Source organism: Aristolochia californica, unplaced genomic scaffold (genome assembly GCF_029961685.1).
Source record: "Aristolochia californica isolate CCGP_79_NKW_82.1479 unplaced genomic scaffold, dmAriCali1.0.hap1 SCAF_15, whole genome shotgun sequence".
NCBI classification, from domain to species: domain Eukaryota; kingdom Viridiplantae; phylum Streptophyta; class Magnoliopsida; order Piperales; family Aristolochiaceae; genus Aristolochia; species Aristolochia californica.
In genome coordinates, this window is record NW_027181826.1 from 19,605,477 (window position 1) to 19,628,439 (window position 22,963).

The 22,963-nt window shown below is 35.9% G+C and overlaps 3 protein-coding genes across 9 annotated transcripts; all 3 read left to right on the plus strand.

The window, feature by feature from the left end:
• The first annotated feature begins 4,309 nt into the window (after positions 1-4,309).
• Positions 4,310-7,552, plus strand: LOC137951917 (uncharacterized). Of its 4 annotated transcripts, none has more exons than XR_011112171.1 (2): positions 4,310-4,537; positions 5,300-5,383. XR_011112171.1 is itself a non-coding variant. In XM_068798904.1 (2 exons), the coding sequence occupies exon 2, from the start codon at positions 5,600-5,602 to the stop codon at positions 7,241-7,243; it is 1,644 nt and encodes a 547-aa protein (XP_068655005.1). In that variant the 5' UTR covers positions 4,312-4,537; positions 5,561-5,599; the 3' UTR covers positions 7,244-7,552. The 4 variants fall into 4 exon arrangements, 3 of the variants coding, with proteins under 3 accessions (XP_068655005.1, XP_068655003.1, XP_068655004.1); XM_068798904.1 differs by lacking the exon at positions 5,300-5,383 and adding an exon at positions 5,561-7,552 and having other exon boundaries at positions 4,312-4,537; XM_068798902.1 differs by lacking the exon at positions 5,300-5,383 and adding an exon at positions 5,505-7,552 and having other exon boundaries at positions 4,313-4,537.
• A 623-nt stretch (positions 7,553-8,175) lies between these two features.
• On the plus strand, positions 8,176-12,423 carry LOC137952100 (cytochrome c oxidase subunit 6a, mitochondrial-like). 2 transcript variants are annotated; one of them, XM_068799168.1, is made up of 4 exons: positions 8,176-8,436; positions 9,046-9,201; positions 9,368-9,410; positions 12,250-12,423. In XM_068799168.1, exons 1-4 carry the CDS (start codon positions 8,331-8,333, stop codon positions 12,266-12,268), a joined length of 324 nt encoding a protein of 107 aa, XP_068655269.1. In that variant the 5' UTR covers positions 8,176-8,330; the 3' UTR covers positions 12,269-12,423. The 2 variants fall into 2 exon arrangements, with proteins under 2 accessions (XP_068655269.1, XP_068655270.1); XM_068799169.1 differs by having other exon boundaries at positions 8,182-8,436; positions 9,046-9,152.
• Positions 12,424-12,909: 486 nt separating this feature from the next.
• Positions 12,910-22,769, plus strand: LOC137951833 (oxysterol-binding protein-related protein 3A-like). 3 transcript variants are annotated; one of them, XM_068798770.1, is made up of 12 exons: positions 12,910-13,155; positions 14,775-14,871; positions 17,073-17,187; positions 18,295-18,388; positions 20,036-20,152; positions 20,270-20,342; positions 20,422-20,540; positions 20,889-21,010; positions 21,202-21,378; positions 21,529-21,673; positions 21,976-22,154; positions 22,385-22,769. In XM_068798770.1, exons 3-12 carry the CDS (start codon positions 17,093-17,095, stop codon positions 22,629-22,631), a joined length of 1,368 nt encoding a protein of 455 aa, XP_068654871.1. In that variant the 5' UTR covers positions 12,910-13,155; positions 14,775-14,871; positions 17,073-17,092; the 3' UTR covers positions 22,632-22,769. The 3 variants fall into 3 exon arrangements, with proteins under 3 accessions (XP_068654871.1, XP_068654872.1, XP_068654873.1); XM_068798771.1 differs by having other exon boundaries at positions 14,779-14,871; XM_068798772.1 differs by lacking the exon at positions 12,910-13,155 and adding an exon at positions 13,675-13,693.
• The last annotated feature ends 194 nt before the right edge of the window (positions 22,770-22,963 follow it).

The following is a 22,963-nucleotide window of genomic DNA, read 5'->3' on the forward strand; positions in this document are numbered from 1 at the left end:
CCTCCTCCCATTTCATGTAAGATCATCGGAAGCTGGTAACTCGGAATTCTTCAGCTAAAATAGCAAATGCGGTTTCAGTTTAGTGCTCTTTCAGCAGTTTACTGGAGGTATTTCATCGAACATTTAATGTGCCCATGGAAAGATTAATGACCGAGACCAGGAGTTTCCTCTTTCTCTTCGGTCAATCTCGTTCGAGGTAAAATCTCGTTCTATTCAGTAAGACGAGCATCGAGAGAGTGACAATACCAAGGCAGCCATAGCCCTCTGTACAGTAGCTTCATCAAGAGTTATTCAGTTTATCTTAGCTATGTGATTTTGCTCCAAATGATGAAACTGTTAGAGGGATTATGGGGGTTCTCCTTGGTTATTATTGAAACTTTCCCGATTTCATTGTAATTGTCCTGATTTCACTTTCTCACTTTTGGTAGGTTCTTGTGTATAAATCGTTCGATTGATTCAATGACAAATTAATGAATTCTCCCAATTCTATGAGAAACCATACAAGACATCCCTGTTTAGCCTCCCGGGTTGGATGAAATATAATACTGGGTACTCGTCTGCAATAGCTTTGTTGTAAGAATACAGATTCAGTTTAATACTTGATTTTCTTTATTAAATGTCTAACAAGATTGAATCGGACTCCTTTTCAGTAGCAGAAACTCCACTCTTCTCGTTCTTCCCTCCACCTTTTCGTTCTGAATTAATAGACGATATGAGCAGTGGCATCGTGGGGAGAAGGGAGAAGATGCAGCAGAGGAAGAATTTGACACATCAGTGACAATCACGTGATATCTTACATTCTTCCCCTTTCATTCCACTTTGTAATCAGACAAAAAGAACCACTGCGTCTTTCAAGATTCAGCTCGAGACGGGTTCTGGGTAAAGATAATTCCAAATTCCTATCCCCGAGGCTCGTAATTTCTTTATCGGCTGATTGGATTGTTCTTGGCATGGCAAGACAGAGTGTGAGTGACAAATTAACAAGGACTAAATGCATATTGTTGTGTGCAGAGACGAATATTGAATCTTGGGATCTGAATAATTCTCTGTGGACGAGTTCCCATCACCGCAATAATTGGGTAATTTGCCAGCGCAAGGACTGTGCAGGACTGGCAAAAGCAGAGGCCTGTCTTTGATGGATCGAGGAATGTAAATCTCTGGTGGCACCAACTGGGGTCTGGGGGGGTGGAAGTTGATTACAGAGAGCTTTACAAGGAAGAAGCCAGAAGTGCAGAAATGACAAAGCTCGTTTGGATTGAGGAGGTAAAAGACATTCTTATAGCTCAGTCTCCGTTCCCATCGGAGTCGCCATCAACGATCGAGGACACAGACTGGGCCAACTCGTGGTAGAGGCCAGAGGGTTGGGGTGTTGTTGGTGCCTCAAATCTGTACTAAGATGATACTAAAGAGTTCTACAACAAGTTGAATGGGGGGAATAGGATTTTATCATCTTGTGAGAGGCATTAGCTTAGTGATTTTATTCTACTCCCAAGTGTGTCCACCCATAAAAGTTTACCTCTCCTCAATTGGTTGTTGTAGATAATAACCACTATTTTAATTCAATTGAATTAAAGTGAAATGAATTGATTCAACTTCAACTGATGTTTGGGTATTAGTGTAGACGAGTTCAAGTGGCTGGAAAGCAAATTCCAGTGTTAGTGCCCCTAAATGAAAAATATGATATAAAGAAGAGAATGAGTAACCTTTTATAATATACTTAAATAGAACATATACCTAAACATATAATTAACCAAAATAAACGTGGTTACTACACTTATAAGTGATTTAACGTGTAGTATTAGAATATATTAATTTCTTAATTAATGAAAAATTATATTATATTACTTAATGATTAAAGTTTATTATAAATTAATATGCTAATTACGTGTGACTAGAATAAATTATTTAAAATAAATAAAAAAGTTAAAAATAACATAAGTGAATATAATAAATAAATAAATTATTTTGTAATTACATAAGATATTGTTTAACATTAAAACTCACTATTTTAATACAAAATAAAAAATACATAATAAATAAATAAATATATTAATTTATCAATAACATAATATATATTTTACATATTATTAATTAATAATATATTAACAAAAAATGAAAAACTAATGGTTTAATTAATTGGATAATTAAACCAATTATGACGATGATTTAATTTTTCCTCACTTAGGAAAAATTAAACATCGTCTTCGTCTTCCTTAGCAGTGGGCCAACGGGCAACGGCGACAGAGGTGACGCTTCGACGGTACGCCGAGAGGGAGAAGAGAGGGAGGTCGAGAGAGAAGAGAAGTCGGGAGGCCAAGAGGCTCTACGACAGAGGGGGGAAGAAGTAACATACATCGTGCGTGGAAAGTTGATGATTTGCAAAATAGGTAGGAATCAACTTTTCCCCGTTTTTGCCTGAGCGAATGAAACAGTGTAATCTCACTTCAATTCAATTCTTTCTACACAAACGCAATTTCTAGGAAGTTTCAACCAGCTTAAACTTTTGAAGGTAACACATTGACTACTTTTGAAAATTTTGTTGTGATTTGTGATTTTTCATATGATGGACAAGACATTGGACAAGAGAATGAGTAAAGTAGAAAGGTAGATGCCATTTATAGTCATTTCAACATCCTAGTCATAGAAAATGAGGATCATGAAGTCGAGTTGATGCAAGATGGAAAACGAACAACAAACAATGAACCAATGAAAGAATACAGCTAAAAAAATAGTAAGTCCAACCCAACTTGACATGAGGATGGGGAGCTCTCTAGATAGGCTAAGGGAGTTCAAATTGCTGCCATAGATCAAAGTACACCAGTGACTAGTTCAGCTCCATAGAATGGTGACTCCATAGAGCTAACTTCTTCAATTGCTTTTGTTGAATTTAGGATCCCTTTTCTAATATTTTGAGCAAGGAAAGAGAGAGAGAAAGGAGAAAAAGAGAAGAAGATTCTCGGGTAGAGAGAAGAAAGAAGAGGAACAAGGTGTGCACCAAGCAAAGAGAGAAAAATTTACTCAAGAGAGAATTATAGAACTTGATTATTTCCGAATTACAACATCTCTATTTATAGTAAAAGAAATGATAGAGTCCTTATACAATTACATTATAACTCTAAGATAAATGAAAGGATAGCACAACCTAATAGAGTTCTAATATAAATTGAACTATAACTCTTCTTCAAGAATGTGGACATAAGGGAGGAGGCCAGCTCGCGGCCTTATCCTTGTGGGTCATGATCTTCCAGCTCATATTGATAAGATTCCAGCTCGTGGTATCTTTGTAGGTCCCACTTGATATTCAAGTCTTGTACCTCATTTCAGCTTATGCTTTTTATCTTCTTAACTCGTGCTAGCTTGGGTGAGGACTCTTCTTGGCATCCCACGTCCTCATGGTGGGTCCCACTAGTTCACCATGGTGGGTCCCACATTGTAACAGCCTTAGGCTATTTTGATATTTTTTTGTGGATACTTACATGAGACAAGACATTTTTTTATATCAAATGTAGTCTCAAGATCCTTGATCACTTTTATATGTTACTTCATCTTTTACATGATGACACTTAGTTTATACAAATTTTAGATCTACTCCTCCATTGAGTTGTTTTACAAGGGACTTTATTTCAAATCAATATCTTAGCTTTCAAAAGGACCTTATGTATCATATCAATTAAATTGGTATTGAATCGAGTTGTTCCTCACTTTGAAGGCCCCATTAGGACTAGGGTGCAATATTTTGATTCTTTACTAAAAGTATTTGCATAAAATTTTATGACTTGCCTTTACTTATAGAATTTTGATGGCAAAATTTCTCAAATCAAACAATGTATGCACTATGACACTATATTTCCTTTTCCACACATTCTTTGACTAAAATGTGTCACAACTTAGTAGTGGCACATCATGACTCATTTTGTTGCAAAATGGTCTTAAACATCAAGCAACATCATGTGGGACCATAAACGATACTCTACATTGACAATGTCCAATTAGGTTTGATTAGTCTTAATTGAAAATCACCCAAATCTCATATCATTTTCATATCATATTAAACTAAGCACTTCTCCATTTCCCACGTGATGATCAATGTCCAATTAAGATGAAGATCAAACCCGGGCCCGCATGAATCACGTCCAACGTGTCGCTTATAGAGGCAGCGTAAATGGAGTGGGCCCACAATATAAGGAGGAGACAATTTTGGGGATTATCTGTACCTATTTTGGACTTAATTGGACACAGAAAAGAAAAAGAAAAAATAACGAAAGAAGAGGAAAGGAAAATCGTAACTAAAAAGAGAAAAAGGGTTGATCACACTTCAGAGTTGAAGGCAGGCTTCTCACACTGTCCTCTCCGTCCTCTCCGTCCTCTTCGTCCTCTCAGCCCACTTTCGTAAAAAATATTATTCTTCTTCAGATCCGATTTAAAGGAAGCCCACTGCCTAATGGAAGCTTACCTACTCAAACTCTGGAGGTTTGACTGAAGAGGAAGAAGCAGACCGAGTAAGCCCGTTTTCTACTCTGCTGCTCAGTTTTCCAAGGTACCAATTCCTTACTTCCTGGGGTTGAATGTGCCGTTAAGAGATCAGATTTGGGCTTGATTCGTATCTGGGTTTGTTTATTTGCTGCTCACTTGATAAGAGAAATGACTTAACGAATAGATCTGTTGAAGTTGAGGTATTTGTCATGAGTGCTCTTCTTCTTTTTGGGTTGATTGACTTCCTTTGGGATGAGTTGAAGAGGTGTGGGTTTTTTCTCATTTTATTTAGAATTTGGGTTTTTTGGATTTAGGTATTTGAAGAGCGTGTTCGATCTGAAATTTCAAAATTTTGCGGTATTTGCTTTTTTTTTATAGACATTTTGCCAGGAGGTTTAGAAGCTTTGGGGATCCGATTTTGGGATTTTGAGGCCATGAGTGAGAATCAGTTCCCGCACGGCGGAGGCGAAAAGAGTTCTGTTATTTTACATTTGTATTAGGTTTTTTACCGAATATATGTTTTCTGCTGGTGTATCAGGGTGGCCCTGTTTGCTTTAGGCTTTGTACGGTGTTTCATTTGTATTGACTGTTATTATTTTGTATTTGATTTAGAGAATAGTGATCTTAACTCCCGATTGACTTTTTTGGTATTTTTTGGCTAATAAAACGAGTTTCATCTGGCAAGGTCCTGAAATTGTCTGTTCTAAGTTTTTGAACTTGTATGCTGATCTGCACATTCAGGACGGCCAATGCTTCTGTTTTTTCTTTGTATATTCTATATCACGTCTGCTTCTGCTCAGTTGCTTTACTCTCATTTCTTTACCAGATGAATCACTTGCTTCTGATTTTGCTGCCATACATCACTTTTTTTTCCTCTCAGACAGATTTGAGATGTTATGAACGGTAGTGGAACCCCCAAAATAAACTGGCTCTTGGTTTAGTTATTGTCTATCAAATGACTATGCCACTTGATTTGCTATTTTAGTGAGGGGCTGAATTTGAGTTACTGATCACTGTTTTTTCTTGCACAGTACATGGTGAAGCTTTAAGGTTTCTGATTTGGTTCTTCATCACCTCCAAAAAACAGGTGACTGGGAACTTTTTTTTCCCCTTGTATAAGATAACAATGTTTAGGCAAGCCTCCAGTAGAAACCAGAGAAGCAAGGGCCTAAAGGTTAAACATGCTGTGCAAATATGCTTGCTGCTTGCTGTTTGTTTCTGGCTGCTTTATCAAGTAAAGCATTCCCATGACAAAAAGAAAGCATTTGATGAGAATAATGCAAAAAATTCGGAGAACTTACAGCATAGGCAGGAAATCTTGAAATTTGGGAGAAAAGATCTTAATGAAAGGGGGGAAGTATCTTCTTCTGAGATAGAGAAACACCATGTGGAAGTAGAGAATGAAGAAGAGGATGAAAACAAACATGAGGAGGCTGAGGATGAAGGAAGAGAGGATGAGGGAAGAGGAGGGGGAGATGATGAGATCGACGAACATGATCAAGAAAAATCCAATGGAGGATCTGAGCGACAAGAGGATTTTGTAGATGAAGAAAAGGATGAGGAAGAGATCAAAGTGAAAGAAGGGATAGAAGAGGAAGAAAACTCCGAGAAGCAAGAGAATGAAGAAGAGGAAGAGAATAGAGAAAATGAAGAAGGTGAAGAGAATAAAGAAATTTCTGAGAATGAAGATAATGAAGAGAGAAAAGAGAACTCTCATGAGGCACGTGAGGCACAGTATAATGGAGATGATGCTTCCAGTGCGGTGGTTAAAGAAAGTGTGACCCTTGAAGGTGAAAACGTGGATCTGGGGACCTCAGAAGATGAACAAAGAGATAATCCTGAAAAAGATGAACCAAGAGATAATCCTGAAAAAGATGAACAAAGAGATAATCCTGAAAAAGATTCTGGCGAGGTTGACAGTAAGATCAATGCGACATTAGGTTCCTCCTTTGATCAAAACGGGAGCAATACTAGCTCCATAATGGAGGTGATTGAGAAACCTGATAATCCTGAAAGGGATTCTGTTGACTCTGTCAGTAAAGTCACTGCAACAGTAGATTCCTCCTTTGATCAGAATGGAAGTAATACCAGCTCAATAATGGAGATAGTTGACAAACCCACAGAAAATGGAACTGATACTAAAGAAAAGGTTGGTGACGTTGGTTTGTCTGTCATGGGAAATGGAACTCTAACTAACCCAACATTGGAGAATGAGGTAGATAATGTGACTTTATCTAATTCAACCCTGGAGAATGAGGTAGACAATGTGACTTTATCTAATTCAACCCTGGAGAATGAAGAAAAGGGTGGAGAAGCCAAATTACTGAGCCAAGGGAACAGTACCCTTTCTCATTCACCAACTGAATCTACTGGACAAGTTTTACTGGAGAATCTTGGGAATGAAACCACGACTGTATGGCCTGACCAGCATCAAAATACGACTTTGGGGACAGAAACTACAACAGATCTAGAGGACCCAAATCGGCAATCTGTTTCATTGGGACAGACAGAAGGAGAAGATGAAGGTCAGGTTGAGAATACAAACACTCTCACCGGAACTGGCAATAGGCCAAATGAAAATTCAACTGATGCAAGAGGTGAATCAGAAGATAAGAATCCTATATCTTCAATTCTTGATGAGAATTCAGTTGAAACCACTGATACAAACTCATCAGTAGTGACCCAAGAAGTGAAAGAGACTCTAACAGATCTGGGGACTTTACCAGAAACAGGCACGGAAAGGAGCACTGAAAATGTTGCTGCTGAATGAAATCTTCCCAAACAAAGGTTGCTGTTGTGGTATCCTCTGTACTTTTTATATACTCGTTTTGTTTTTTAGGCAAGTTGGCAAATATAGATATTTGTTGTTATAGTTTTATTTAGGTGAGGGAGGTCTTTTAAGATGAAATGGCTCTCCATGGTGGAATGATGATTTTTAGTTGCTTTGGCAAAAAACCATAGTTTTGTTAAGGGAAGTCTCTTTAACACTTGTCGTGCAATGCCAAGAAAGAATGTAACTCCAGTCTTAAATCGCTTGCTCATTAGTGGGTTATTCATGCTATTTCCAGTAGCACAGCAATCTGTTCAACACTGTATGTGACAACTTACAAATCTGCACAAGCTTCTGATAGAAAAAAGAAAAACATGGTGTCAGGAAATTGATGTACTTATTAAGGAAGCAAAACCAACTCGCCATCGACTGCTTCTGCCGAGATTCTCAGAGGCGTCGAATTCTGTAGTCACCCGCTTGTGTATGTCATCTCGCAGATGTCAAGGTTTACAGTTGAGGATGCTCGGGGGGGATCCCAAAATCCGTCTAGCTAGAATAATTAGGATAATTTTATTTGGAAGGATAATTATGGAAAATCTTTTGGTTCTATCGTGACAATGTCTCGCGGCTTGGGTCAAGTTGGATTCCTGTAAAACCTGACCTGAGAAGAGGTAGGCTCCATTTTATGTTGCACCGTCGGGTTGCCTTAATTCGGTGGTTCAAACTGGAAACTTGATACAGTGAACATAATTTATCATTATCTCCTATTTTTAAGGGTATATGACCCAAAGCAGGGACTTCGAATCAACCGATCCGATGTAGGTAATTTGAAATTATTTTTGTAGCTCATGATCCATCAATTTACTTTCATCAATTTGAAAAATTACTTTCCATATACCACACAAGTAATTCTCAATCGCTATCGCTTTCAGTAGGCATTAACCTCCAGTCGCAACAGGATTTCCATTGCCGACATAAGTAATTCATTTTTCAAGATTCGCTATTCACTAAACCCCCATATATCGGCCGCAGCCAGCCAGGATTTGGAGAGAAAAAAGAGTTTTCAGGAGTACGAGGGATCGTAAAAATGGCAATGGCAATGTCGAAATCTTGTCTTCAGTTGGCCCTTCGAAGAAGTGGACGCTGTGTTGCGCCGCCAAAGAGGAATTTTTCTGCGTCAGCTCACGATGAATGTAAGAAAAAGGCTGTTTGTTAACCTCCCCAACTTACTGTCGTGATTGTGAGGTCAAATCACTTCTGATGTAGTTAGTTATCTCGTGATCCTTGAAGCAGGATTTAGGTTTGGCAGTGGTCTTTTTTTCTTTTAGGATATGATGGTTCGTTGATAAAACTGAATTTTTTTTCTTCTAATTTTGTTAACATTTGTGTTGTCTCCCTCTGAAAATAGTCTAGTATTGTACAGGTTGCAAGATAACAGCGATTAAGGTTTCCGCCTCCTTGGTTTGAAGAGGCGCATGGATTTGATGTTGAGAATTCCTTCATTCCGTTAAAATTTTTTGGGAGGTTTTGTAATAATGTTGAATCGCACCAATTATATGCGATTACCAACAAATTTAAGATAAGAAGTATAGTCTTGTTGGGCTACCTTGATTGTTTTGCTACTTGAAATTATAAATGATGATTAGACTATGGTCTTCATATTCTATCTTCTATGCACGAAGTCGTTTATTTCTTTCTCAAGTGAATTAATCTTTTGTTTTTTCCATATTTTTTCATTTTCGTTACTCGGTTCTGTATTCTTCACTCTTTCTTAGAATTGAAAGAATTATGGTTTTTGTTAGATGAGACGGCAAAATGGGAAAAAATAACTATTTTGGGCATTGTGACATCCGTCAGTTTGGCTATATACAATCTGTCAAAGGGCCATCCCCACTTCCCTGACCCACCTGTAAGTTATTTCTTCCTTCTACAACTGATCGTGGCATCCCAATATCATGGTGGGTAAAGGTTCCAAGATTTGAGGTGTATCTTCTGTCAATTTTGTGTTTAAAATCCTTCATACCCTTGTATAAATGTCTTTCCCATTTTCCCCAAAACAATTGTATAAATTTTTTTCAAATCTCTTGTATTCAGTTATCTAATGGTTCACTTTTATTTTTTCAGCCTTATCCATACCTGCATATTCGAAACAAGGAGTTTCCTTGGGGTACGTTTCTGCACATTCTGTTACTTATGAAACTTTAATTTTATCTTCTTATACAGCTAGTTATTTATTATTTCTCTTCCAAATGTTGGTAAGAAACACATTACACCCTATACCCTGATGAGACTTGACCTCATGAACCAAGTGCCTAAAACTAACCACTCCCCATCTGCTTCTGGAAAAATTAGAACTGAAAAAATATATACCCTTTGTGACACTAGCCTCCTCCCAAGCGGGTCCCCTTTGGTGACCATCGAACCTAAGGTTCACTGTTTCCAAATTTCATGCTTTGTTAGAAACTTATGATGGATTACTAAAAAGTTTCTAATTCTTGTAGTTTACTGCTGTTTTTTGTCTGTTATGTTCATGTCATTAGAAGGAGACAACAACAAATACCTTTCAGAAAACAACAATAACAGAAAGTTTATTGTGTAATTTGCCTTTTGCATTTCTTTAATACGATGGTTTCACAAATTTCAAAAGAAAAAGTTGGTATCTTAAATATATATTCTTGTACCTTTTTATGATATGAGCTGTCTTTGAGATGAATTGAATTACTCTTCCAATTAATATGCAGCCTCCTATGATATTAATCCTGGGATAGGTCATCCTGTATCAAAGTTGTATGGTAATATGGAGAAAAGATATACCTCACTTTCTGAGAACTGGGTTGGTTTTCTTCAAGTACTTTTTTTAGTACTTTCTTTTTTACCACTTCTATCCTTTTTTTTTTTTTTTTTTTTTTGTTTTTTTGGACTTTCTTTTTGTTTCTTGTTTGGTCTGCAACTGACATTGACAAAAACCATCGCATTTTTTGGCAGTACTTTATACTGGACATGCCCAAACTATCTCAAATGACTCTCCATTATTTTCTAGACTAGTGGTATTACTCCTGGTTGTTCTTTATTATATTTATTTCTGAGCCTGTCTTTCCTAGATTGGCAGACATCCACTTGTATGATTCTCCACTGCCAAACAGTTTGCTCCAAAACACTTAGGTGGTCTAGTGGTTTACTTGTATCATTCTGCTGTAAACCTTTCCTGCATATGCCTATTTCATGGTTGCTAATTCCTTCTTTAGCCACTCTCTATTCCTCTATTTCAAGTTCTGTTATCGTGATCCTGGATCCTGCATTTGGTACGATATATATACACATATAGATATAAATGGATTGGGTTTGTATCTCATTATGATCAAAATACTAATTCAATCCGTGATTCTTTTGAGAAGGGATGGGTTCAAAGCTCATCCTTGAGATCGGAGAAGATATTTCCATCTTGAGGTAATTGGTTTTCTTGTTAGTGATAAGAGCATGGAATATGTCAGGCATGTGGTTTCTGAAATTAATCATGACACTTAAAACTTTCTTCAGAAAGCCAAATACCACCTCTAATAGATCATTCCAATGCTCCTTTGAGTGGGTGGTGTACATGGTGATCCATTTTCCCTGGAATATTCATATACTGATTTTGGACTTCCTGCAAACTAATTTTGATTTCTTTTATAATTGGTTGTATGTTCCAAGATCTACCAACTCTTTAGCTGACTCTTTTGCTAAACAAGGGGTGTCCTTTAAATCCCGCATCGTAAGGGGATCCCCCTCCTAAATTTTGTTTCCTTTATCCTTGGGCTTTTAAAATAAAATTTCATCTTCTAAAAAAAAAGAAAACAGCTGCAAAGTGCATGTGTTAAAGCCCTTGTTGATATGAAGAGTATTTGATGGCAACCTACTGCCATTGCATACACTTTTTCTTTGAGCTGGTTCATATTGATGGAAGGCATTTCACCATAGGAAATTAAATAAAATGCATACCTTCTGCTGTTTGGTGAATTGTCTCTTGAGGTTGCTTTATCTGCTTTCTGATGGAAAATTTTGACTGACATGCTCCTGGATAGTATCATCAAATTGTCCGGATTTGTCTATGTTGTATAATGAATGCTTTTTCATCTATTATATGTCAATAAAAAAACTGTCTTTTTTCCATCTTGTTAAGAAGACATGATAGGATTCATGTTTTTTCACATAATTAAAATAATTCTATTCATTTTCAAAAAAGAAGTAAATTCTTCACAAATATTCAAATGACTCTTTTTCTCTAAATCGCAGTTAGACTATAAATTCTGTCCAGTACATATGGGCGCTGTTGATGATCAAACTATCTAATGACTCCTAGAAACTTGTGAGAAGTTACATCATGGGTCAAAGAGTATCATGGCCAGCCCTTCCAATACGTTTGAACTAACAATGTATAACATGAGTTTCTGTATCCTACTAGGAAACCTGCGATTTCTTTTTGATCGCTTCATCCAAGGCCTTGCCTGTTTGCAGGAAAAGTATCTTAGAAATTTGACTTTCTTTAGGGAATTGAGGAAAGCAAGTGTTTAGTATGTGCAGAGTGTTTACTCAGAAAAAAAGAAGAAGATAGTATGCGCAGAGTGTACAGTTGATATTTGCTTCTAGAGGTAGGGAATTTGCTGTGTCCCTGCTTAGAAGCCAATGCTGAAATAGATGAAATAATGTACTGACAAGAAGGTGTGGTTTCACTCCATACAGGAAAGTTGGAGTGAAATGAGTTGACATGGTGTTATCATAAATCATGACCACTGACTATTTAAATGATCAAGCATAGGATGTTCCTTTCAAGGAAGCAGATAACACTCTAATTCACACTGTTGATCATTGCAAAGTCATTGATAGATTCTAAAATAATAAAAAAAAATTGTGATTATCGTCACGCTTCTGGTCCTGATCTCTTGAACAAAAAATTCAGATTGCAAAAGAGATATCTAAAATTGACTGATCATTGTTAACTTGGACTGCCTCTTGTCTATGTTTTCCAGGTCCAGATGGTCTGTTTGAGAGAAAGAAGCACGACCACCATTAATTCTAGGGTTATTTTTCCATGTATGTAATATTATATCCTTGATAAGGAGAAAGTTAGAAGCCTTTTGTAATGACAATGTGTTCTTTGTTTCCGTCTCGGTTTTTGCTGCTCAATAAAATGGGTTTGTGTACATGATGAGTTTTTCTTTCACTGCATTAAGGATGTTCTCAGATTGTTTTTTTGTAATGACAATGTGTTCATTCCTTGTAAGTAGAGAATGATCAGCCCAGCTCATCTCAATATCCGCCCATGTGGTTTCAGATCCTTCAAACAGAGAAAGCTCCATCTTTTGACCAATGTGGCATGTATAATTTTCAGTGTTCTTCAGTCGGTTTTCTAATAGATCGAACGTTGGTCCAAACGATTGCTTCTGTAGAGGTCTAAATTTTTCTTGAATTTATTCTTCGAAATTAATAAATAGTAAAATGACAGGTCATATTTAATCTATTTAAATTGCCTATTTAATAATAAAAAATTTAAGTTGATTCAACTCGATCCCGGTCCAAACATATCCCTGTTAAGAAACAGGTCTGAGTTCGGGTCTTTCTTAGCGGGTTGGGATTTCAACCCGTTGACAGCTCTAATTTGGTCTTACGCTTGATGCCCAATTCGGCCATTCCCCTCTCATCCTGCTTCACATTTCTCCGAGTTTTTCAACGAAAACTTTCTTCCCTTTCTGCGCGACATTTCTCCCCATCTTCCGGTGAATTTTCCCCTTCCCTGCGGCAGATCTCCTTTCTTTCCTTTGATCTTTCTATTCCTCAGCCGTTTCACTGCGACAATCGCACCAGTGAACCCGTATCTTCTAGTGACAATCTTTCCCTTCTTCCTTCGTCCTAGTCCCTCTCTTTTGATCTCTTCGGTAAGTCTCCTTTTTAAGCTATATTTTACCCTCCCTTTGATTTTCTTTGATTTGCCTTGATTTGGTTTCTTGTGGATTGTTATGCTTGGGTTCTCTTATCATAGTAGCTCTTCGAAGGGCTCTCTCATCACAGAGGCTTCTAGTTTTAGATTCGTTAAAATATTTCCATTTAGTGGCTTTAACTGAGATGTGAGTACAACAGTCAAGAAAACGCTGCTCGATCTACTTGGAATTTTATAATAAACGTTATAATAAAACAGAAAAGTCTGAACCGCACAGACAGGCAGTCGCCTCCGTCTCTCTGTTACAATCCTTTCAGGTGACTCGGAAGCAGCTTCCCGTTTTCATCTGTTTCTGATTCACGCCTGCTTGTGATTATGTCTATTGTGTCCTCCTTCGTATAGTGTTTCTATGTCTCCGCTTGCTGCATTTGTACTCCCTGTTGTTATGAACAGTCATTGCTTTGACTGTTCGTTTGGTTGGTGAAAGGTAGTACTTTACGATCGAGTCTTTGAATCAGAAAGAAGAAGAGGATTGGGTGAGATTCTGAGGCAGTTTAGCTTTCTAGTTTTCTGTGACAAACTTGACCCTTATTTATTTTGTAATCCGCTGCATTTAGCTTTGATTCTTTGTTTTGAATTATCCCATCACTTTGTGAAGATCTTTGTTTGGTTGTTTAAATTTTTCCTCGTTTAGTCCTTTTGCCCCCCTGTTCTGAGTTTCAAATAATGAACCTTATTTAGAGGGAGATAGTTTTTCCTGGGTCTTGTGTAGCTTTTCTGGCTGGTGGCAGTAGACATATATTTGAAGTAGAGTAAGGATGCAAGCATGGCAGCACTGAAGTATGAGGAGAATTTGGTAGTATCTGATAGTTACTTTTGTCCAGCTTCTAAAAAAATTTAACTGGAAATCTTAATCACTGTGTAACTGTACATGGAAGACATGCATCTGCGCTCCAAAACTCTAATAACTTTTGCATGAGTGCTTTCTTCTTATGTAACTGTGGTGGAGAGGTGGTGCTGATCTTTTAGTCAACTCCATGGAGGCTCACCAAGTTTCTTCTGGGTGCCATTTTCTGGGTACTAAATACTCAGGCTCTCTAGCTTATGTATAACAGCGACTAAAATACAATTTAAGCAAATTCAAATCCTTTTTTCTATCACTGGTGCAGTAGTTGATCTCTTTACTTTGAACATTTCTCTTTGGATTTTATAATTGGATTCTAGAACCGTATAGACTATAGTTTCATCTCTCCAGCATCTTTTGTCAAGGTTTGCCTTAAACATAGCGACTCTGAAAAGGTGACTTTGACATTCATGCTTCTATCTTAGGTTTATAAAGGTTTTCCCTAGACATACTAAGTATTGGAATAAAGGATTTCAAAAGCTAGAAATGCTCCTCTTTTTCTTCTTTATTTATCTCATATTCCACATTCCAAACATTGCTTATGTGTTCTAATATAAGTGTTGTTGTGATTTCTGTTTCAATTTTTTAGATTATTCTGTTTCGGTATCTTTTTGCTTAAATAATTTGAGTTATTAATTTTTTCTACAAGGTATGTTCTGTTTCAATTTCTGTTCAGGTTTTAAATTTTTTCTGTTTTATATCTTTCTCAATAGATAGTGAGGAGATTGTCACATCGAAGTGTGCGAAGGAAATCTTCAGGTGTTCTGTCGGGACTTCAAGAAACGTGAGATTGGATACTCTTTTCACGAGGTGAGTATACTGGTTTTCTTTTAGTCGGTACTGGATTATTATTAATCAGACCCTTTTTCTTCTCTGTTATTAGTATGGAATGTGTTACTGTTGTCTGGATTGAAGGTCTTGTTGATTAGATCAACTCCTAACATCGGTTTCTTAACAGATGAATGCTATTTCTTTTTTGTTTCTGCTCTCTTTTAACTGATTTTTTTACTTTGTAACTGATGAAGATTCCTGTTTCATATCCTAGCAATTTCTAAAAATTAGACGGTCCTGATAATTATGTGAATGATCTTTATGTGGCAGCTTATTTAACATTTTTAGTCTCCTTTGTTGGGAAGATGAGAATTTGTATCACTTGATGTTAACTTACTAGCCCAACAGAAAGCGGAGTAGTTTTTCCCCCCGAGTTTTACTGTCTAAAAAAGGGTAAAATTTTGTTGGGATTTGATGCTGGTATTTGTATACTAGGTGCTGCTGAACTGTGTGGATTTCTTGATTTTAGAAACATTAGGTAATGGCTGTTTTCTCCATACTAGTATTTTACTGATTCCACGGGAAGCACATTAGCTTTAACCCTAAGTTTTACTTTTATAAACATTGTATCCTATCATTTTGCTGTGTTCACTAAGAAAATTTGTTTAATTGGCAATTTGTATTTTATAGATTTACATCTTTGCTTTCCAGTTAATTGCAATTGCATAGAAAACTTACACATAATTTTTTCTTACAGATTTTATTATGCGTTTTGTTTCGAAAGTATTTACATTCCATTGTTATTTACATTCCATTGTTAGGGTCCTAACCTATGTCTCTTGGATGCGAGCAGTTTATCCTAGTAACTGTCCACTTATTCTTTCCCTTCCTTTGTAAGGCCCATATCTTTGCAGCCAGATTTTTTTTTATCTGTTTAAGGACCACTATATTGCAGCCTTGATCAGATACATACCTCATCACTTTTCTATTTTTATTTTTATTCTCTACTTTTTCTTTGTGTTATTTTCCAGTTTTATATGTTATGTGTTTCAAAATAACTATTTCCCCTTTCATTTTATTTATTATTTTATTTTATTTTAAGTTTTAATTATATTTTTTACTTCTACTTTCGATTTTATTTCAGTTAAATTTATTTTAATAAAATTTACCTTTTTATTTTCTTTTCGTGTTTATAATTTTCTTATAATAATATTTTTAACTTTTTATATACCAGATTTTCGTTTTACCATTTTTTCACCATAGTTTTTTTTATCTATATTTTTGTTTGATAATATTTATATTAATATTAAACCTTATCTTAATTTTTTTCTTAATTCTTTTGTATTTTTTTTATCTTTTTTAGGAAATTTCCAAGTTAGTATTATTTTTTTCTACTTTCTGTTATATTGAACTTCATATTTCTATTTTTTATTACATTCTTATATATATATATATACATTAATATTTTTATTTTTTATTTTTTTCTGAGTTAGTTATTTAAGGTAGACTCCGTTTTTGTTTTTTAGTTAAAATTTTACTTTTATATACCATTTTTGTCTATATTAATTTTTATTCATTTTCCTTCTAAATTCAATTTTCATAAGTTTTACCATATTTTTGTATTTTCTCTTTACGAGAAATATTAATTGCTTTAATTAAGTTCTCTGATTCAATTCTTCATTTAAATTTATTCCCAATTTTATAGTTTTAAATGATTAGCTAGCCCATAAAAAACTTCCATGGGATCATATAATTATCTTAAATGTACTTCCATAAACTTATATTTAAATTATTTTTAATTAAAAAATTATTATTAATCTTATTTTTATATGTTGTAAGTAAAGATTTATAAAAGTCTATTAATGATACTACAAGTTTTCATTCATTTGTAAGTTTTTTAGTATTGTATGTATATTTAATTTATATCTTACTATTTTATGTATCAATTTTTTTTTCTTCCTGTGTGAAGCACTGGGTTCTCTCTAGTTCTGATCTAAAAGAAAAATCCCCGACCTTGGCTTGAAATGCTAGAAACACCGAACTTCCATAATCCAACCTTGCTGTTCTCCAAATCATCTTTTTACTTCTCTCCCTTCCCCTTTTGTTTTCTCTGTAGGGTCCACTCTTGATTATGCTGGGTTGACATATATCTCTTGGAAACTAATTTTGTTTTGGACTGTTCATGAAGTCCAGAACTGCAGATAGTTTGGATCTTTTCTTGAATTTTGTTGATTTTACAGGAGGGATTGAATAAGAGGACATGGCAGAGAAGGATAAAAAACAAGGTGGCTTTTTCACCTTGCTGTCTTCCAGCTTGACGAATTTCGGCAGTGCGATGCATAAATCTGTTAACGGGTACGAAAACTGGATTTGGATTTTGTCTTTTGAATCTCTCTGTGTATGTGTACGTAGTGTTGATGCATTCGTTTTTTTCTTGATTTGGGTGCTCACTACCCTGGTTATTTTTTTTTTATTTCTTTCTTTTATTTTAAGGTTTCCTGTTTACTGGGGGGAGGTTTGGGTCACTGTTAGTGCTAAGCATGGTTGATTCCAACATACTCCTCTCTTAACAATGAAACGAGAGCTCGGATATACAGCTTTTCTAGAATAGGAAACTGTTATATGTTTGGATTACTTAACCTATGCTTGATTAGACTTTGTGCATTGGTGTATGGTAGTCTCAGAATTGTGTATGTGACATTAGTGCATCTTTTTTCTGAAAAATTTGCCCTGCCCCTGGAGATTAGAAGGGTGTTTTTTTGTTGTGTTGGATTTGTCGATGAAGTTTATAATTCATATTGATGTAAAGCCTGAAGTTATTGTCCTCTTTTGGTGTATGGTCATGAATGGTATCTTTTTGTATGTTGGTGTTATCTTTTTTTTTGGTTTTTGAAAAGGATGTATTAATAAAATAGAAGAAAATTACAAAGTTTGAGGGAGCATTTCCCTTACAACCAGAGATTGTAGGGTAGCTCCCTCCCTAGCAAGTACATCTGCCGCTGAATTTGTGGACCTCGGAATGTGGGTCCAACAACAAGAAACAATCGAGGTAATATCTAAAATTTTGTTGAATGTATCCCAATGTCTCCACGGAGGAGAAGACACTCAATGTTGGTGTTATCTTATTGGTCATTTTACTTATGTTCTTGAATCTTTTTTGTGGATTTGCCATATTAGTTCATTGTTTCTTTTAATCTTCTTGTGAATGTTCATTACTTTATTGTCATTATAATATTCTTCTGTAAAAATTTTCTTCTACGAAATTGTTTGCATCTCGAGCTTGCTTTCAATATTTTGCTTCTAGTTAGTATGTAGTTTGATTTATATCAATTTTTGGTGTCTGAAAATGAAGCAGCTTCAAGATTGTTGCCTATTTAATGGATATCTCACCATATGTTTTACAATGTTGTTTGATAAGCTCTGTTGTCTGAGCTATCATGTTGCATGTTCTCTTACTTTCAGACTACTGGGATATGAAGGACTAGAGGTTATTAATCCAGAAGGAAGCACAGAGGATGCAGAGGAGGAAGCCCAGAGAGGAAGATGGAAGCAGGAGGTGCTACTTTGATTCTATAGTTGATACTGTGTCTCAATTATTTTATTTGCTGTCTATTCCAAGTGCTCTTATTGTTGTTTTGTAAAAACAAAAAAAGTAAAAGTTATTCCCTTGGAGCATGTTATTTTCCCTTGGAGTGTCTTTCTATGTGCACATTCTCTGCATGTGATATTGCATATTTTCCTTCCCAAAAATTAACTAGTTTTGTGCTTTTAGCTGCATTCAGTTATGCCATAGCTGTTCGTTTCACATGATAGAATTGGTTGGGAATCATAAAATTTTGCACCATCTGTTGCAGATTAATGCCAATTTGATATTGTTAAGAAATAGTCCCACATGGATTAGTGAGTACAAAGATCTTGAGTTTATTAGTTGGGAAAGAGGTTTCTTAAGTTGGCTAGTCATTTTTGGGATGACTCTTGGACCCAACTTTACATGGTATCAAAGCGGGTACTCATATGTGGGCCTACACGTAAATTATCCATTTGTAGAGCCACAAAAGAGGGCTTACACCTAAACTATCCACTTGTAGAGCCACAAAAAGAGGGCCTACACCTAAACTATCCACTTGTAGAGCCACAAAAAGAGGGCTTACACGTGAGGAAGAGTGTTAAGGAATAGTCTCACATGGATTAGTGAGTACAAAGATCTTGAGTTTATTAGTTGGGAAAAAGGTTTCTTAAGTTGGCTAGTCATTTTGGGATGGGCCTTGGACCCAACTTTACAGATAACTTCATGTTTATTTGTGATGTTGGTCTGTCTGGAACTTGTTCATGGTTAGTTTTCTCTAAATGTTAGTATCCATAATACAACATTAACAAGAAATATCTATGGGTTCTTTATCAACAAGAAATATCTATGGGTAGTGAGCAGTTCAAAATTTTAGTGGGAATTATCACTTGCATTATTTGGCATCATATTTAATTTTTCTTTACCTAAACTTGACAATTAAACTCAGAAAATGAAATGCCCGATTGTTTAAAGAAAATCAGGAATGTGAAACAGTAATATGTACATTGCTTTTCTTTAATCTTTTCCTTGCATTTTAGATATAAAAAATGCCAGATTTAAGAAGGTGAAGACCCCAATGTGGAAACTATAGAGGATTATGCATGAACAAGGCCTTCTTCTCCTTGAAGTAGGTTTCCCTGTACACTGTCTTACTTAAAAATCTGTCCATCAAGCAGCTGAAACATTTCTTATGGAATAGGTCATTTTTTATATTCTCCATGCTAAGTTGGCGCCCAAAGCTTCTCTTTATGCTTTCTTGTAGGAAAAGCTCTTTCTTATTGATAAGGGCTTTCATAATATCTTTTCCTGTGCAAAATTGTCACTCATAAAACACTTATATTCTTGCATGTGTATAAATGCTCATACTTCTGCATATTCATTTTTGTCCATCTTTGAGTAAGACTTGATATACATTTTGCTCCTTTTTCCATTTTCTTTATGTTTTTTTTTATTTATTTCCAAGCACATTTAGGTATTCTCTTTCATATTTCCCATGTTCTTTGGTTCAATTTCTGTTCTTATGCACAATGGCCACAAAGGGGTTTCTAGTGTGAGGTATTGGATTTAAGTCTCACTAGGGATAAGGGGGGGGTGTAGGTGTGTTATCTATGTTAAAAAAAATCTGTTATTTTGCAGGAACGAGATAATTATTGGAAGATGATGCAGAAATATATTGGGGCAGACATTACATCTATGGTGATCCTTCCCGTCATCATTTTTGAGCCAATGACCATGATTCAGAAGATGGCTGAGGTTTGTCTTTGTGCCTTTTTCTGGTTTTTCATTGACTGACTTGATTCACATATTGAATGTTGTGGATCTATTTTTTTTTTAAAAAGAATGTTGTGCATACTGATTCTTGTGACACAGTTGATGGAGTATTCCCACTTGTTAGATCTGGCAGACAAATGTGAGGATCCCTACATGCGGCTTGTGTATGCCTGTAAGTGTTTTCATCTACTCTCCTCTCCATGATATGTTCGTGTGTATGATGAGGTCTGTAATTTAAACCTTTGATGCAGCAACATGGGCCATATCTGTTTATTTTGCTTATCAGCGCACCTGGAAGCCTTTCAATCCCATCCTTGGTGAAACTTATGAAATGGTTAATCATGGTGGGATGACATTCATTTCAGAGCAGGTAAAGCCTGGATTAGTGCCTTTTCCAAGATGTTGATTTTACATTCAGTATATATTTTTTTTTCTGTTAAAAAAGCATTTTGTTTCTTTTGCACTGTTATTTTTCTTGGATTGTGACATGCACCTTTTCTTGTTCTCCAAGAAGAGGGAACTCAATTTTCTTGTAATTGCTGTACTCTAGAATACTTGCATTATGCTTCTTTTGAACTCAATTTTCTTGTAATTGCTGTACTCTAAAATACTTGCATTATGCTTCTTTTGAACTCAATTTTCTTGTAATTGGTGTACTCTAGAATAATTGCGTAGTGCTTCTTTTTAGCATAAAACAAATTTCTGATTTTTTCTTCAGGTGGGCCACCATCCTCCAATGAGTGCTGGGCATGCCGAAAATGAGCATTTTACTTATGATATAACTTCCAAGTTAAAGACCAAATTCTTGGGCAATTCAGTTGATGTGTATCCGGTTGGAAGGTGAGTTTATGTGCTTACTTTACACTTATGCTCCTGAAATGTATTTTTCTGGTCTATTTTTCCTTAATACATAGTTTGTGTTAAGTACTTTTTTGAAACATAGCCTTGCTGCTCAATCTTATTCTCAAAGATGTCTTTCATTTTTTCTATTATTTAGATGCAATTTGTTTAATACTTTTCTTCCTCTATAGGACGCGAGTGACTCTTAAGAGAGATGGTGTTGTGTTAGATTTGGTGCCACCTCCCACAAAAGTCAACAATCTTATTTTTGGAAGAACCTGGGTTGACTCTCCTGGAGAGATGATTTTGACGAACTTGACTACTGGAGACAAAGTTGTTCTCTGTTTTAATGCTTGTGGTTGGTTTGGGTATGTCTTATCTTTTCCTCCATCTGTTGTCTCAAGATCTTAATTTTCTTGAAGCTAAAATCAAACTGCTTTTTATGTCTCTTGACTTTTTGGTATAGCTGCACTATATGTATGGCTTTTGTGTTCTTACAACATTGTCTCTGGTTGCAGTGCTGGTCGGTATGAAGTTGATGGGTATGTATATAATGCGGAAGAGGAACCTAAGATATTGATGACTGGCAAGTGGAATGAGTCAATGAGTTATCAACCATGTGATTTGGAAGGGGAACCACTTTCAGGCACTGAACTGAAAGAGGTAAAATTTATTTCTCAGCTTTTCTTTATTTTTATGGTGATTGGAGTCCTATATTACTTATCTAATTTGTGGTGCACACCCTCTAATTAATGCGGTTATGGTTCATTTTATGTAAGCATCCTTCCAAACTTAGTGTTATATTGCTGTTTTTTTTTTTTTTTGGTGTAAGAATTATTACTGTTACTATAGTTGTTGGTTTTTGTTATTATTAGTATTGTTATTATGATTATTAATTTATTATTAGTGGAGAGTAGTTCTACTTGAAAAAGGCTTATCCTCTTTGGCTCTTTTGTCTCTTTTAGGTCTGGAGAGTAGCAGAGACACCTGCAAATGATAAATTTCAGTATACATATTTTGCACACAAAATAAACAGCTTTGACACTGCACCAAAGAAATTACTAGCATCTGATTCCCGTCTACGGCCAGATCGATTTGCACTGGAAAAGGGTGATCTAGCTAAAGCTGGAGCAGAAAAGAGCAGGTAATTTTATGGCTTTTGCCTACTTGCTGAAGCCGTTTGAACAATTTCTTCATTCAAAGCTACAAGCTTCTTGTTTCCGTTCTAGTTCTAGTTGTGTAAAACTATTATCTTACACAGATACTGTTATTGAAAAGAAAGACGAGTAGGGAGCTACCCTTCTCTCTATCAGACCCAGGTCTCCTTTTTTGTACAAATAGTTATTGACTTGTGATTTTTTTGATGAATTCCAGTCTGGAAGAAAGGCAGAGAGACGAGAAGAGACAGAGAGAAGCCAATAACCACAAGTTCGTACCTAGATGGTTTGACCTTACTGAGGAAGTTACAACAACACCCTGGGGAGAGTTGGAAGTATATCAATATAATGGGAAATACAGTGAGCACCGAGCTGTTGTTGATAGCTCAGACTGTGTTGAAGAGGCCGATGTGCAGTCAATTGAGTTTAACCCGTGGCAGTATGGTAATGTCTCTGTACAGTGAGGTGATTCTTTGTATGTTTGAGTTGCATCTAAGCAGTAATGTATTCTTATGTAGTAGCTGTAGCAACAACTTAGGTGTGATGTAGCAATTGTTTGTGACGGAAAGTGTGATTTTAATGGTTTGCATACAACTTCATAATATCGGGCCATGTAAGGTGATATCATTCTCTGACTGCATCGTCTGAAAGATTAAAACCTTGTAAATGTCTAAATTTCAAGCAACTAATTTTACTTAACGAGCGTCTTGTGTAGAGTTCCATTCTGAAAGCAAAGCAAAATCACCCTACAAGCAGTGCCACTTATTTTAACAGTGATTGACAAAAGCTAGCTTTA